General features: G+C 40.9%; 1 protein-coding gene across 1 annotated transcript; it reads right to left on the bottom strand.

Annotated features, from left to right (window-relative positions):
* Window positions 1–4,699: 4,699 nt before the first annotated feature.
* Window positions 4,700–15,732, bottom strand: MRPS33 (mitochondrial ribosomal protein S33). The gene is made up of 3 exons (XM_084896202.1): window positions 15,669–15,732; window positions 8,845–9,086; window positions 4,700–5,231 (listed from the first exon to the last, which is right to left on the bottom strand). The coding sequence occupies exons 2-3, from the start codon at window positions 9,057–9,059 to the stop codon at window positions 5,126–5,128; spliced, it is 321 nt and encodes a 106-aa protein (XP_084752328.1). The 5' UTR covers window positions 9,060–9,086; window positions 15,669–15,732; the 3' UTR covers window positions 4,700–5,125.
* Between the last annotated feature and the right edge of the window lie 424 nt (window positions 15,733–16,156).

The following is a 16,156-nucleotide window of genomic DNA, read 5'->3' as shown; positions in this document are numbered from 1 at the left end:
ACTGTAAATTAGTATATTAAAAGTATAAAAATAGCTTCTAAAGGAGAGAAAGTTACAGTGTGAAAATCTTCAGGTGGCATAGGTTTACTATTGAATGACTCTAAAACAATGGAAGGGAAGATCAAATGGTAGTTTTCATGTAACATTTATTGAGCCTTATTCCAAGTCCGGGACTGGGTGCTGGGGAACATAGATAAATAAGACATTCTTTTGCCCTTTAATATTTTATATTCTTGTAGGGGACACAGACATGTGAGTGTATAAAGTATAACATGAAGACTATAATATTGGTATATTCTGGATACAGATGAAAAATATCAAGGGAACACAGAAGAGGAAATGGTTAGTTCTGACTCAGGGTTTCAGTGGGGATGTGAACTTTGGGCTAGGGCTTGAAGGATGAGTAGGAGTTTTGCCTGGTGGATGAGCCTTGATGGAAAGCATTTCCAGGCAGGGAGAGGAATGAATTGCACAAGGAAAGACAGAAAGGCTACATTTGGGTCCCTGGTATACCTATGGCCTCTAAGAACTCTGAAGGTTAATACAAATCTAAGCCATTCTTTCTCCCACTTTCCTGTGCATGCAAATCACCCAAGAATCTTGCTAACATGCAGATCCGAGTTCAGAAGGTCTGGATTCTAACAAGTTCCTGGGGATCTATGCACCCACACTTTGAGTTACCGGTAAAAGGCTGTAGCATTTAAATTGTTGTCTACTTCAGCAGGGCTTGCGAGTTGGTATAAACTAGGAGCTAGATGGAGAGCACAAAGATGTCTTTTGCTGTGAGCAAGTTAGTAAAAGTATTAGAAGCCTCTCCTTTTGAGATTGACATTTCAGAAACAGTTTCTGCATTGTACCTGAACCAGCCAGGGGTGTATTAGTAAACTGAGGTGACTCATCCTGGAGGTCACCTATTTAGATGACCTGGGATCAAGCACAGCAGGAAAGGTAAGGGGGTGGTTTGGGCAGGCCCTGTCAGCAGAGCAATGGTGAACTCCTTTGTGGAGGGTTGTGGGGGAGGCACAAAGGCAAGCAGCACACATGAGACTTTCACAGTTTTAAATTGACTCAGGCTCCTGCAGAATAATGACAATTAGAAAAATAACCCAAATTAACTTTTTGGGTTATTTTTATGATGCTTCCCAGGTGTTTAATTTTTTTTTTAATGTAATTTTATTGATTTTAGAAAGGAAGGGAAAGGGAGAGGGAGAGGGAGATAGAAACATCAGTGATGAGAGAGAATCATTGATTTGCTACCTCCTGTATGTTTCCTACTGGGATTGAGCCCACAACCTGGGCATGTGCCCCAACTGTGACTTCCTGGGGCTCAACCACTGAACCACACTGGCTGGCACAGGTGTTTAATTAATTAATTAAAAAAAAATATTTTTTTTTATTGTCTAAAGTTTTACATATGTCTCCTTTTCCCCCAATTGACACCCCCGCCCCCAGCCATTCCCACCCTGGGCAAGCCCCCACCGCCCTAGTGTCTGTGTCCATTGGTTCAGGTGTTTAATTTTTAATTAGAAAGAGCTGCATAAGTTGAAATGCTCTGTTTTGAATTTATAACAATGCTCTTTCTAAAAAATAATTTAAAAAAACACAGAAGCACTAGTTCTTTGCAGAATGTTGGACAGTAAAGCATATTTTTTGGGTAGTCTTGTGAAGTTGATGATCTAGACTGATTTTCTTTCTTCCTATTTTCCATACATCAGGCAGTCGCCCTGCCCTCTTCGGGGAGCTGGCGCCGGTGAGTGGTTTAGCGATGTGGAAACAATCCTGGAGGGGCCCACCTGTTGTGCTAAAGACAGGCTGTGATCTCCAAATGAGATCACGAGCTTCCCTGCACTTTCATCTTCCCTGCTGTTAATGCTGGCTGTGAGTGCAGTGGAGAGACTTCATTAGACTAATGAAGGAGGAGGAAAGATCAAGTGATTATTTTTCACAAGAATAGTTCTGGTCATGCTTTCCTTTCTGTGATGAAGTTTACAGGTCCAAGGCCTGCAGGGAGGACATTTGGGGGCACCAGGCCTGAAGGGGAAGGCAGTTAGGTGGGACCAGACCCACAGGAGAGGGCAGTTAGGGGCAAACAGGCTGGGATGGGAGCAGTTAGGCATCAATCAGGCTGGCAGGGCAGTGGTTAGGGGGTGATCAGGCTGGCAGGCAGAAGTCGTTAGGGGCAATTAGGAAGGCAGGCAGGTGAGCAGTTGGAAGCAGCACTCCTGGATTTTGAGAGGGATGTCCCAGATTGGAGAGGGTGCAGGCTGGACTGAAGGACACCCCCCTATCCCCATGCACAAATTTCATGCATCGGGCCTCTAGTTTCTACTTTCATATGAACTTACTAGAGGCCTAGTGCATGAAATTCATATATAGTGGAGTGTCCTTCAGCCCACCCTGCACCCTCAAGGGATGTCCAATTGCCAGTTTTCGCCTGATCCCTGACCTGGGGAAGCTCCTGTGTTGAGTGTCTACCCCCTGCTGGTCAGTGCATATCATAGCGACTGGTCATTCCACTGGTCATTCTGCTGTTCAGTCGATTTCCATATTAGAGTTTTATTATATAGGATAATATTACCAGACCTTCAAATAAGTTAGAAAGTTGCACTTGGATAGTTTCTTTGGCCAACCCTCCCACTAGTTTCATGACTCCTGTTTTCCTGCCTTTATCTCATTTTAAAAACACTTCATTGTTTTAAGTTCAGTATAAATGTTTTATTGGTTTTCTAGTTATCTCAATATCCAGGGTTTTATTGGTTGTTTCTGTTTTATCTAAGTCTTCTTGAATGTTTTTACTGATTTTAATTAAAAAAAAAATGCTTTCTTTGAACTTACAAAAGGGCCATGAAGACAGGGTTGGCAGGTTAAAAGAACTTTCCTTCTAGAGCTCTTAAAGTTTGTTCCTGCCTCTAAATCTTCAAAAGTAGGCACTTAGAAGCTCCAGGGGAAATGTGTGAGGAAAGAGAAAAAGGGTAAAGAGAGTAGAATTTAAAATTTTGACTTTATCTTTCAAGGAAGATACTTCATAAACAAGATTATATGTATGTGTGTATGTACACATACCTAGAGGAACACCCAATTTTATTGTGTGCTACCTTATTGCATGTCACAGATGTGTATTTTACAAATTAAGGCAAGATCCTTCACCAGCAAAAAGATTGACTTGCTTTGTTGCCATATATTGTGGTTTGGAACAGAACTTGCAATATCTCTGAGGTATGTCTCTGTGTGCATGTGCATGATGCTTTTTAAAAAATGAGCTTCTGGAGCCCATGATTACATAAATAATAAAATTCGTCTCCCACCTGCTTCTTCCTGAACCTATCATGCTGCATTTAAATGTAGAGAACTTTGTATATTTAGCAGATATTTTAAACATTGCCTTGGAAAACTCTGCTCTTAAGACATAATTCTTTCTACAGTAGGTCCTCAGGTTACATTTGGGATCCATTCCTACACCGTGACGTAACGTGATTTTTGCCATAAGTCGGAACCCACCTACATAAGCACCCATGTCACTCACATGGAGCACATACACAGCAGTAATGAAGTGAAACAGTAAAAAAAAAATAATTTAAAAGAAAGATAACAATTCCTGACCTTTACTTGTGGTAAATAAATAATAAAAAACATAAAGCACATATGTACATACGTCAAAATGATGTAACTTATTTTTTTTAAATAAATAAATGGGAGATGGCAACCATGAAATGACATATGTCAAGTCCGACATAATCCGAGGAATATTTATAGTTATACAAATAACTATGTAAAAATATTTGACTTTTACAATTTATATAGTCCTTTTCACAAATATATGTGAAGTTTTATAATAATTTTACAGAGGCAGAAAGAGGTTCAGAGAAGACAAGTGACATAAGGCCACATAGCCAGTAGGTAGAACTATGCCACAAACTCATGACTTTTAAATCTAAAGCCCAATTTCTAATAGAAATAATGAAATAATCTCTCATACACTGTGGTCTTTGGTGAAGTTGGTTAGGCCAAGCTTTTTCATAGAACTTGCAAAAGCCCTTCATGATCTGGCCTCTATTTCCTTATGATCAACCAGAGTTAGTTATGGTCTTTTTCAACTCCTTGAACAGGATTTCTTACCTTAGATGTCTCTGTGCTTCACTTTTCCCTTAATTCTTCTTCTGCCCCACTCTTATTCATCCTTCAGAGCCAGCTTAAATATAATCTGAGGTTTGGGCCTCTTGCTATCTCTTTGGATCAATTCACCAACCCATCCACTCTCTCCTAGAAGTCTGGATTTTTCCTTTGTAGCATTTAATATAATTGTGTTTACATAATTAGGTAACATTTCTCCCTCAAGGCTGAATATCCTACCAGGTAGGGACTGTTTTTCTTGCTAGTCACTGTATTACCAGGACCCTAGGACTTTGTATAAAGCAAATACTTAATATTCTCTTACCAGGTATGTACTCTGTTAGATATTCTCAAAGGAGTGGGTGGAGAGGCACATAAAGTTTGAGCTTGGAGGTGGAGACCGTGGCTGAACAGCCAGAGATGAAAGACTTCAGGGCTTATGGGGCAGCAAGAGAAAGTAAAGAGGAGACTATAGTGTGCTTATTTAATGTTTCCCTCCCTTTCCCAACATCCCACTCTCACCCCACACAAACCATTCAACAATAATCTATGCACTCATTTCTTTTTTTATATATACATTTAAAAAATGTTTTTATTGGTTTTTAGAGAAAGAGGAAAGGAGAGGGAGAGAAACATGAGAGAACAACATTATTAATCTGCTGCTTCCTGCATGCCCCCCACTGGGGATTGAGCCTACCCCCAGGAATCCAATCAATGACTTCTTGGCTCCTGGGTCAATGCTCAACCACTGAGCCACACTGGCTGGGTTGCATTCATTTCTTTAAGGAATGAGGTAAACCTCAGATTACAAAACCAAGGCCAAAATAACTTTGCAGAATTAGAATGTGTTCAAGAAACCAGTCACACTTTTAACTGGATCAGACTTCAACATGGGGCATTTGTGTTTCTCTTAGCTTAGGAAGCCTACAATCATCCAACAGGGGGAAAGAGAATAAATACTCTTGCTTCTGCTCTCAGTTGCAGAGGAGGACGTTTCTCTCCGCACTGAAAAACACTATTTCTTTTTTCCTGCTCTTTTCCCCTCTCCTTTCCTTGGTTTCCCCTTTCCACGAAGTTTCTTCAGACGTCTCTGCTCATCCATGAAGTCCTGATGCTCGTCTCTGAACGGAGAGAGAAAAACAAGGCAGGATTTTACAGATTGGAAAAGTACACCAACCTAGCACTGTTCCCTTAGGGGTTGTGGTAATTAATCCCTGACTTCTACAAAGCACATGCTCAGCTTGAACAGAAAGGATGGGGAGTCTCCAACATACAGATTCATTGTATTCCAAAAGTTCACTTCTAAATTACAGCTCCCCTTCAGAGAAATAATGACACGGATAGCAGTTAATTCTTGGGCCAGCCATGTAAACCTATGTAACTATGATACCACGCTAATAATTACCCCAAGTTCCCTTATAATCCCAAGACAAAATACAAGAGGAGCAGAAAGTGGGCAAAAACTTCAATAGCTACACAGAGACCCTGAGAACCCCGGGAATTAGCACCTACTCCAAGGGGAAATGGTGTGGAGGAAGCTGACTTAATGGCAGTAGACAGTTGAAACCAAAAGGCTCAGGCAAATAAATGACAGCCAAATCAAAGGACAACTGGGATCAAGGCAACCTGGACTACATGTACAAGCAGAAGGGGTGTAAGATGAAGACTGCCCACTATGTGTAACAAATGTCTGTTTTCTACAATCAAATACCTAAAGAACAGTGATTTTTATTTTTATTTTTATTTATTTATTTTAAAATATATTTTATTGATTTTGTACAGAGAGAAAGGGAGATAGAGAGTTAAGAAACATCGATGAGAGAGAGTCATCAATCAGCTGCCTCTTGCACAACCCCTTACTGGGGATATGCCCGCAACCAAGGTACATGCCCCCGACCGGAATCGAACCCGGGTCCCTTCAGTCCCCAAGCCGACGCTCCATCCATTGAGCAAAACCAGTTTCGGCAGAACAGTGGTTTTTAAATATGTAAGCTCAGGAACCCATTTGAACCTGGTTTCAAATCACAGCTCCACCATTTAGTAGCTGTGTGACCTTGAATAAGTGACCTTCCCTCTTTAAATCTTAGTCTCTCCATCTGTACAATAATAGCATATGGATTAAATGTCTCAGAGGGTCTTGCTGGCCAATTTTTAATTTCCAAGGCTGTTTTGAAATAGTGGTTTTACAGGGTATGTTGTTTCAGTCCATGAATGTGATGGATACAACATACCTCTTTGGGATTAGCTGATTGCCCCCAATAATCTATTCTCAACAGAGGCCAGAGTAATTCTTTTACAATGTAAGTCACACCCTCTCATTTCTTTCCTCACAGCCCTGCAAAAGCTCCCCATCTCACCCAGAGTAAAAGCCAGATCCTTCCTACAGCCCTCAGAGCCCTTCATAATCTGCCTGTAGTCCTACTGCTCACCTGGTTCCGGGCTGCTCCTGGAACACACCAGGTGCACACCTGCCTCAGGGTCTTCGCTCTGCTCTGGCCTCTGCCGCGAAAGCTCTTCTCCAGGTTCCACTGGGCTCACTCATCACCTTCAAGCCTCAGCTTAAACCTCATCTTCTCAATGAGGCTAACCCTGACTATCCTTTTTAAGACTGTGACCTACCTGCTCCCCACCCACCTATGCCCTCTCAGCACCCTTGATCCTGCCCAGTCTGCTCTTTTTCTTTTCCCCCATAGATGTCCAACTTTATAACATACCACATAATTATTTACTGTTTCCCCCTTCTTCTATATTCCCTCCCCCATTCCCACCCACCCCCAGACAGAAAGAAAGCTCCGAAGGCTAGGGTCTTTGTCTCTGCTGATGAAATGGCCCACGTACCTGACAGACTGAATGGGCCACTGTTTTTGAGAATCGATGCTTCCCTCCCCCTTACAGGTCTTTTGAAGTAATATTTTATTTATTGTAAGTTGTCTAGTTTCATCCTGCCTTTTGCCACAGCAGGCGAGGGACCATTTACCATAACTAAATACATGAAAATAATTGTGCTTTTCCATGGATAATGAAATGCTAAGTGTTTTTTTCCCTGTACCCAAAAATAGGCAAGGCTTTATTTTTCAAACAAACATAGAGTGGCAGCAAATAGGTACAATAAAGTAGCTGAATGTGATTTTGTTATGGGTTATAATTTTCTATTCAGGAGATCTGCCTTCCAGTGATATTTTCTTTTGGGTCATAATAAAATTAATTTCTATTTTCTGAGCCCAGGCTAATGGCAAGGGAAACTGTTCCCAAAGCAACCCCAGAAGTTCAAATATGCATGGATCATCATCTGTAATAATATATTAACCAAGAAAACCTATTTGTTCACTGTGGCTCCCTTGTGCCCATCATAAGTGCCCACACGTGGAAGGTACTTTAAAAAATATCTGTTGGATAAATGAATGCAGCTATCTGGAATGAACTAGTAATTTTATTACATTAGAGTTAACAGTCCCAAATGAAATTTTGTTTTGTTGCCCTAAGAGTTCAATTAAAACATGTTACATGAAAAATAAGTAGGCATTTTAATTTTATACAATTATTCATTATTTGAATTTGTTTGTAATGAGTATGTATTAGTCTGATAATTAAGACTTTTAAAAAAAGAAAATGATCATGTAGATATTTGAAATATTTTATTTCTAGAGTTGTATAGTGTTCTGAGCTCCCACTTCCTATACATACTCAAACATACAAATGCATAGTGGAAAGAACCTACTATTCTTACTATTATACATTAGTATTCTATTATAATAGCTTACATATTACAATTAAAGATGAACTACACCTCATTTAGACCATGTTAGTATATTAAAAAGTGTACCAACTAAAAATGCCAAAAAAGGGTACAAGGCAATAACTCCACAAAATTGCCACCAGGAAAGAAAGGAGGCTGTCCCACACCAGCTAGGAAGCATATTGGCCAACAGGAACTGCTCAATGTTTGAACCAGTTTTCCTTCACATTCTCTTAGAACAGTGGTTGGCAAACCGCGGCTCATGAGCCACATGCGGCTCTTTGGACCCTTAAGTGTGGCTCTTCCACAAAATACCACAGCCTGGGCGAGTCTATTTTGAAGAAGTGGCATTAGAAGTTTAAGTTTAAAAAATTGGCTCTCAAAAGAAATTTCAATCGTTGTACTGTTGATATTTGGCTCTGTTGACTAATGAGTTTGCTGACCACTGTCTTAGAATGCTCTTGACTAATTAAACATCTCTCTATAGCTCAGTATCAATGTTAAGTCACATTATGGGCATAATTAATGTCTTCCAATAAGTGCATGTTCCCCTTAATTTTTGGTAGACCCATCATGGATATATATATTCGTTAATCCTCACCCGAGGATATTTTTTCTGTTGATTTTTCAGAGAGAGTGGAAGAGAGGGGAGGGGGAAGAGTGTGTGTGAGAGAGATATATCTCCTGGTTGCCTCCAACACATGCCCCACTCATGGTGGATTGAGCCAGCAATCAAGGTACTTGCCCTTGACTCAGAATTGAACCTGTGAATGCTATAACCACTGAGAAACCTGGCCAGGGTCCCATCATGAATATTTTGAAAGTTTTCCTCCCCTCGCCGCCACCCCCCCCCCCCCCCCCAAAAAAAAACAAACTATCTTTTGAACTACCTGGTCACTATTATAAGATCCACAAAACTATAAAGATGGAAAGGCTATCCCCCCCCCCCCCCCTTTTCTGATCTACTTACAAGTTGCTCTTAGTTTCTTTGTCATTACCTGTAGAGGCCATAGAAACGCAGTATCCCCATGAGCGCAAAATAAGTGTTGTGATTTGGATACCAGTCATATGTCTCCTTCCTCTTGGCCAAAGGCTGCTCACTAAACAGCTTCACCACTTTCATGGACTTGGAATCAGTAGGCCTGGCAACTTCACCAAATAGCCGGGCACTCAGACGAGTCATGCGCAAGGCATATTCTGAAAGGGAAGACATTTCTGGGGCAGCAAGGAGGAAGGGTCCCTACAGAAAATGAGAAGACAAATGGGTTAGTGTTAGAAATTCACAGATTACTGACTGAACACTTTAGAAAGTGAAAGCACAGCAAGTCACACATGATTCTGTCCATGTTGTTGGCAGGACATTCCTTGGAGCTGAGAACTATCCACAGTCCAAGTGGCTATTTCCTTTGCATGTTTTATATTTGCAACTTTATATTTGGTATTCACATACTATCGCTCCCTTGCTGTATGCCCTGCTTTACAATAAACTATTTTGTGATTCAATGTTATTTAGTGATGGTCATACCTATTTGTAGGCTAGATGAGGGCAGAGAAACAAGTTCTCCTACCACAGTATTATTATACCTTCAGAAAACACCTACCTAAGCAGTCTCCAGAATAAATATGCTGACTGCTTGCCATCTAAAGGTTTAATCATGGCAGAGAAATAATTACGCTGTTGTCTTTATTATCAGCCCTTTGAACACTGATCTCCTCGAGGGCTCCAGATGGCTGAGAACTGCTAATGAGTTATGAGGTCATTTAGCCTCTAGGTTGCTGGATTGAATTCTGTTTAGAGCTGAGAGCCATTTGGGAAAAACAAAGATAGTGGTCTTACAGAAATAAAGTGAAGATTCATTTTATTTCCGAATAGAGGGCACTTACGAATTGTGATATTACTTGTCTTATCTTCCATCTTATATTTTCTGCTTTAATGCAAACTGGCTGTCTTATTAGCTGAAAACAGTAACTTATTCTTCAGAGGTGTGGGAAGCCACCGCATGTCAACACTGTCCTGACCATGCACCAAGGAATGTGGGGGCGATGGACCTGGAGCGTTAGCAGGGCTGACGCTACGCATGGACTGTTCGTGTTGAGATAGTGGTGGCTTGAAGCAATCTCCTAACCTGAGAGCCTCCAAGTGAATGTTTACTGGGCCTTACTGATCTTTACTGACCCTTGAGACTGTCTGTCTGCTACTTATTTGCCGTGCTTCACTGAGGACAAGGTGTGTATCTAAAACTGAATAAAAAGTGGACTAGGCCAGGACTCAGTGAGCCTCTTCAGGAAAGAGATTCCACCTGGCCCCCAATGCCTTCTAAATTCATATTTCTTGTATAGCATTTTCATGTGTGCATCGGCCCCTCCTGCAGATCCTGAACTTGCCGTGCAGGTCATGCAAGAGGCATAGAATGTTGAAATAGGTATATAAATGATATATGTAATATGCAGAAATTATAGCTAACCTATCAAAAATTATATAGGTGGTACATAAAAACCAAGAATATTCTGGTGAAATAACTATCTTATTCCATTCCAGTTAGATGTAGGTAATTATTGGCAGAATATACTAATTTATGTGACATTAGTGAGATGAAAATCTATGCTAAGAGACCATCCTGGGGGATAGTTCAGCTGGGATGAAAAGGAGTTGATCTCCAAACAGAAAAATGTCATAAACCTGTCTTGGAAAAATATATAAAAAATAACCCCCCCCTAAACAGGAAGAGTGCTAAGTAAATTTCAAAATAACCAGTGCAAGAAAAACCAAACCAGTATTTAAATTAAGGAATATTTAATGTCTATGTCAAGATCCATTGAAAGAGCAGGGGCTGGCCTCAAACCAATTTCAGGATTATCAGTCTCAAACCATTTATCATTCTGAAACCAACCAAGCAATCTTGGGCCAAGAGTGCCACCTGAAGGCCAGCAAAGGGACAACTGTTAATACGAGATTCCTTTGCCTTCCCCTGACTCCCCAAACAGGGATCTGTGCAAGTCTTGCTGTTTCTCTGTCCTTTTCCTTTTAGTTCCCAGATTCACTTCTCTCCCAACTCTTGCTTCATTATATGGATGCAGATGAGTTGGGGTTATATTTTCATCAAAGAGAGAAAAAGTCATTAACTGTTTAACACAGTGATTTTCAAACTGTGTGTCGCAAGAATTTGTAAACCATGCAATACCTGACTATTTAGTTAGGGACACTGACATCTTTTCCTTTATTTTATTTTTTCATATATGCCTCAACTTTTAATAAGATGCCCTATACACACATTTGCTACTAAAAATTGAAATAACACATCAAAAAACTTGTTACAATCACGTTTTTGAAATACAGAGAATCTAGTTAATGCACCCTGCGCTAACCATTTTTGTAGCCAAACCATTCAATGTATTCTGTTTTATATTTCTCCATACAAGTTACTTGTTTCTCATTCTTGATGTTGGGTTTCATGTTACTGACTTCAGGCTTCTAAAACACAATGACAACTCAAGACCTATTAGTGCTTCTTTGGGTCAAATAAAAAGGAACTAAAGTATATTGAAGTCATTTAAATACAATCTAAACTGATTCCTGGCATCATGGTAGACAAGAAAAAGATGCAAGAGAAAGACATCACAGAACTTCTATCATAGGTGATCTAAATATTAGTATACAGCTATCCTAGCAGAGTAGTTTACCTAAGCTGCTGCATAACAACCTTAAAATTACTAGCAAGAAAAAAAAGTACAAGAGCAAGGTTTATATCTAATTTGACTCCATTTTATAATTCTCCATGCTAATATTATCAAAAGGATCTCCATAATATAGGTAATAATGTCAGCTACATGTAAATCTTCTGACTCTTGATTCAATTTCAAGTTTCCTCTCCTGTGGGTCTTTTTAAAGCAGAGATCTAATAACTTGTAACATCATTTCTTTCCGAACAGTTCATCACTCCACACCGTCTCCTGTAGAGCATACCTTGATTCAGTCCCAGTTCAACCCCTTTAAGTTTTTTTCTCTGTCCTGCTGTTGGGGTGGACGTTTTAGTGAAAGGGAAGGGCATTTTGTAGTAGGGCTGAGAGTCAAGTTACTAAGGTCCTTTGCTAGTACTTGAGTGCCAGCTGAATCTTCTTCACTGGGAATCTGAGAAGACACTCCAGGGCCCAGGGTGGGTTATTGAAGTCTAGACACAGCCTGGAGTTCCTCCGGAATTCCATCTCCAAAGAGTTCAAGCAGAAAGAAATGCTCAAAACTCTCAAATTGCTACAAAGTCCCTCTTTTCCTTTAGGTTGTCAAATAAAATGACAACAGCCAACACTATAGCCGTCCGGGATGGGTAAATCAAAATTTACCTATTTTTATCAGATTAGCAAAAATATATACGTATTTTGGTGTGCCACAGAATTTCAGTAATGTGTGCCATGAAATGAAAAAAGGTTGAAAATTGCTAGTTTTAATGTATAAATAGAAAATAGTTAACAAGTTAGTGCTTTAAATAAACCTCTAAAGGACTTGTAAATGTCTAGAAGTAGCCTTCTCTTTGCAAGCTTTAGCTTTTCTCTGCCTCCCACCTTTAAAGTTATATTTTTCCAAATATCAGATAAAAAGCCAAACTGTTTCTTAATCAGATTTACTTTGTTTTGCTTAATTACTATTATGGCATCAGAATAGATTTTTATTGCAATTGCTTGGTATTTACACAATCAATTATTTGTAAGGTGGCCTAGGAACTATTAGCTAAATCTATTCTCTCTAAATCAGAGTTTCCTTTTAGGAAAACAAAGTTTGCGGGACTACTGTGATAAATAAGTAAGTCAGTGGCACTCACTAAATGGCACTCACCGTAAAAAAATTTTTTTAACCAGTTGGTAAGTTGGTGCTCATATGTTCTATACAAACACATTTGTTTATTTCTATCCTCATTTAATTTTGAAAAAGAGAGAGAGAGAGAGAGAGACATACTCCATGTAGTTAGACTTGTACCTCTTTGGGATACTATCCTCACTTAAAGACTGACAACCAGAGAAACACAGGGGAGGGGACCAGCAGCTTGGTAACTTGACAGATAGCAAGGAGGAAGGGCCTTATTAAGACAGTGGCCATTGAAACCATCACAGATACTAAGTTACCTCCATGCCCACATTAGAATGTAGCAAATTACTAGGACACATCTATAATAATAAAAGCATAACATGCTTCCGGATGTCATTCTGGACGGCCTTCCTCTAAGGCAGAGGCAGTTAAAGGTGATCAGGCAGGCAGAAGAGCAGTTAGGGGCGACCAGGAAGACAGGCAAATGGTTAGGAGTGATCAGGCAGGCAGGGAGGCGAGCAGTCAGAGGTCCAGAATTGCAAGAGGGATGTCCTACTGCCACAGGGCAGGATCGGGCCTAAACCAGCAGTCAGACATCCCCTGAGGGGTCCCAGATTTTGAGAGGGTGTAGGCTGGGCTGAGGGACCCCCACCCCCACCCCACCGCCCGCACAGATTTCGTACACCAGGCCTCTAGTAGTTTATAAATCACGTCTCATTAGAATCTATTCAAATGTGATTATAGTACAAATCCAAGTCCTAAAACTTTTATGATGGGGAAAGAGAATAAACCTTTTCAAAACTGAATACCTTACTAGGAACAGAAAACCACTCTTGAAATAGAAGAAAACTGAAAATGGTTATAATATTGAAAATGGTTATAATAATTATTAATTATTGCTTTGTATTCTCCTTCCACATAGCCCATGTGTCTGATTAAGAATGGCATAGGAACTTGATGTGTCCCCCCCCCCCCCCCCACATAAGCTAAAACAGCTTAAAAATTCTGTTGTCCATAAATATTGGTTCTAATACTGGCAAACTGCCACTTCTTACTAGCCTCAATTTTTTAAAAAATTCAAACGATTTTGTTTTTGAATGTTTAAACGCCCATAAAAATTCATACGTAGGACTTTTTAAGACCTTGGTATGCCCTTTTTACGGATTCTTTCCATTTTAATTTAAAAAAAAATTCAATGACCTTGTTAAAGGCATTAAAGTAAAAGGCAAATATTTTACATGTCAATTTTTATTCACATGAAGCCATTCTAAGAGGTACAATTAAAACACTATTCTTGCCAAAACTGGTTTGGCTCAGTGGATAGAGCATTGGCCTGCGGACTGAGGGGTCCCAGGTTCGATTCTGGTCAAGGGCATATGCCTTGGTTGCAGGTACATCCCCAGTAGGGGGTGTGCAAAAGGCAGCTGGTCGATGTGGTGAATCCTGTGGAACTTTCATTGTTTCTAACTCTATCCCTCTCTTTCTCTCTGTAAAAAATTGATAAAATATATTTAAAACAGAACACTATTCTTTAAATGTTAACTAAATAAAAGTTTCATGAAGGAAAATTAACTCAGTTAAGAATGGTAAACAAAAAACAAATTATTCAAACATATTAGGCCAACATAAGGAAATTCCCATATTATTACTTTGGCATAAAAGGGCAAGTTTTTTTGATTTTTTTTTCTTTTTTTCTGATAGTTCTGATGCACTTAAAAAGCTCAGGTTCAATCATGCTGAGTAAAACAAGCCAGTCAATGAAAGAGAGACACCACATGACCTCACTTATTTATGGATGATAAAGAACATTATAAACTGAAGAACCAAAAGATAGATATAAAGACAGTAAAGCAACAAGCAGACTGTCAAATTACAGCGGGGAGGTTGGGGAGATCTGGGGGAGATAAACGATCAACCGAAGGACTTGTATACATGCATATAAGTACAACCAATGGACACAAAACTCTGGGGAGGGAGGGTATATACGGGAAGGGGGGGCATTGGTATATGTACAAAAATAATAATTTAATAAAAAATATATTATATTAAAAAAAAAAAGCTCAGGTTCAATGTTTACTTCAATATTGGTTTCGAATTAGGTTTGCATTTTTTCTTTGAAAAGTGCTCAAGTTCTTAACTTGGCTATCCCGCAGCGTGGTGAATCCTGTGGAACTTTCAAAAACGTGTGCGGAATCGTTCGTGCACGGGTGTGTAAATCTTGCTGGGGAGCACTTTCTCCGGTTTCTCAATAACCAGGGGTTAGAGGAGAGCCCTGGCTTTGGAGCCCAGAACCTGGTTGGAATTCTGCCTCTGCGCTTTGGTGGCTGGAAGGTGTTAGTAGCAGTAGGTACCGCGTTCTTGGCCTCCGTTTTCTCATCTCCTGCTCCGCTGTCAGGCTGGCGCACAAACCCAGGGCCCAGTGCCCGCCCTCATCATCAGCTGGCCTCAAGGAACTCACACCCCGTGCACACGTGCTTCACAGGAACACAACCTAAACACAATGCGTTCTTATGTTTAAAGCTCCGGTACTGATTTATTTTACTGGATCTCAGAGACATGAACGGCTCTGGATACCTATCAGCTTTATTCAGTTTAACACGAACATCCCCAAGCCCTTCCACGTGACTGGGTCACGCCTGCCTGTGATGAAAGGAACCGTGTCCAGTCACCCGAGGTTGAATCGGCAAGGTATTTTGCGACTATTTTTCTTAAATGTCACTTTATTATATTTTCCTGAAGCTGCTAACAAAATTAGCCTGCGTTACACTACACAAGGCGACGGTGCAAAAAAGCCATCTGGTGAGCAAACAAGAGACTTGAAAGCTTTCTAATCACGAAGACAGTTAACTGAGCCGGAGAGGAAACTAGGCTAGCTTCCTCTGTTTAGAACATCCCCCATTTTTACGCAGGAAAAGGCCAAGCTGTTTGTATGACACCGGCGAAACTTCCAAGCTGCTTACAGGACTCCCACGGCCACCGCCCACACCGCGCTGCCGACCCCCGCAAAGTCACGGACAGCCTTACCGAATGGTGACCTTCCTCTCCCACGCGCCCTTCTACCGGAAGGCCCGCCCCCAGCCGCCGCGGAGAGCAGTAGAGAAAGGAGAGCCTGGGGCTAGAGGGGAACCCTAGTGCAAGACCCGGAGGACTAGCGCCAGACCTGGCGCCTGCGCAGTGAGGCTAGCTCCTCCTGTTGTGCGGAGCGCTGAGCGCTAGGTAGCCCAGGGTAAGGAAGGGAGATTACCTTTCCTGTAAGGTCCTGCGAGGCTCGCTAACCGTGTTTTGCTGGAAGTGGCTGGCTACACAGCTGTCGTCGCCGCCCCCCCCCCCCACACACACACACACAAATCTCTGAAGCAGCGGCTATTGTGTGTGCCTTGTGGTGGAAGATGAAATGCACTTTCTTTTCTTTTCCTCTTCTTTTGGTGTTCTCTTTTCATCCATCCTAAGCCTTGACTCTAGAGCAGTGGTGTCGAACTCAATCAGAGAAGGGGCCAAAATCTAAAATCCAG

This window comes from Pipistrellus hanaki (genome assembly GCF_964339955.1).
Source record: "Pipistrellus hanaki genome assembly, chromosome: 10".
NCBI classification, from domain to species: domain Eukaryota; kingdom Metazoa; phylum Chordata; class Mammalia; order Chiroptera; family Vespertilionidae; genus Pipistrellus; species Pipistrellus hanaki.
This window is presented reverse-complemented; position numbering and strand designations above follow the sequence as displayed.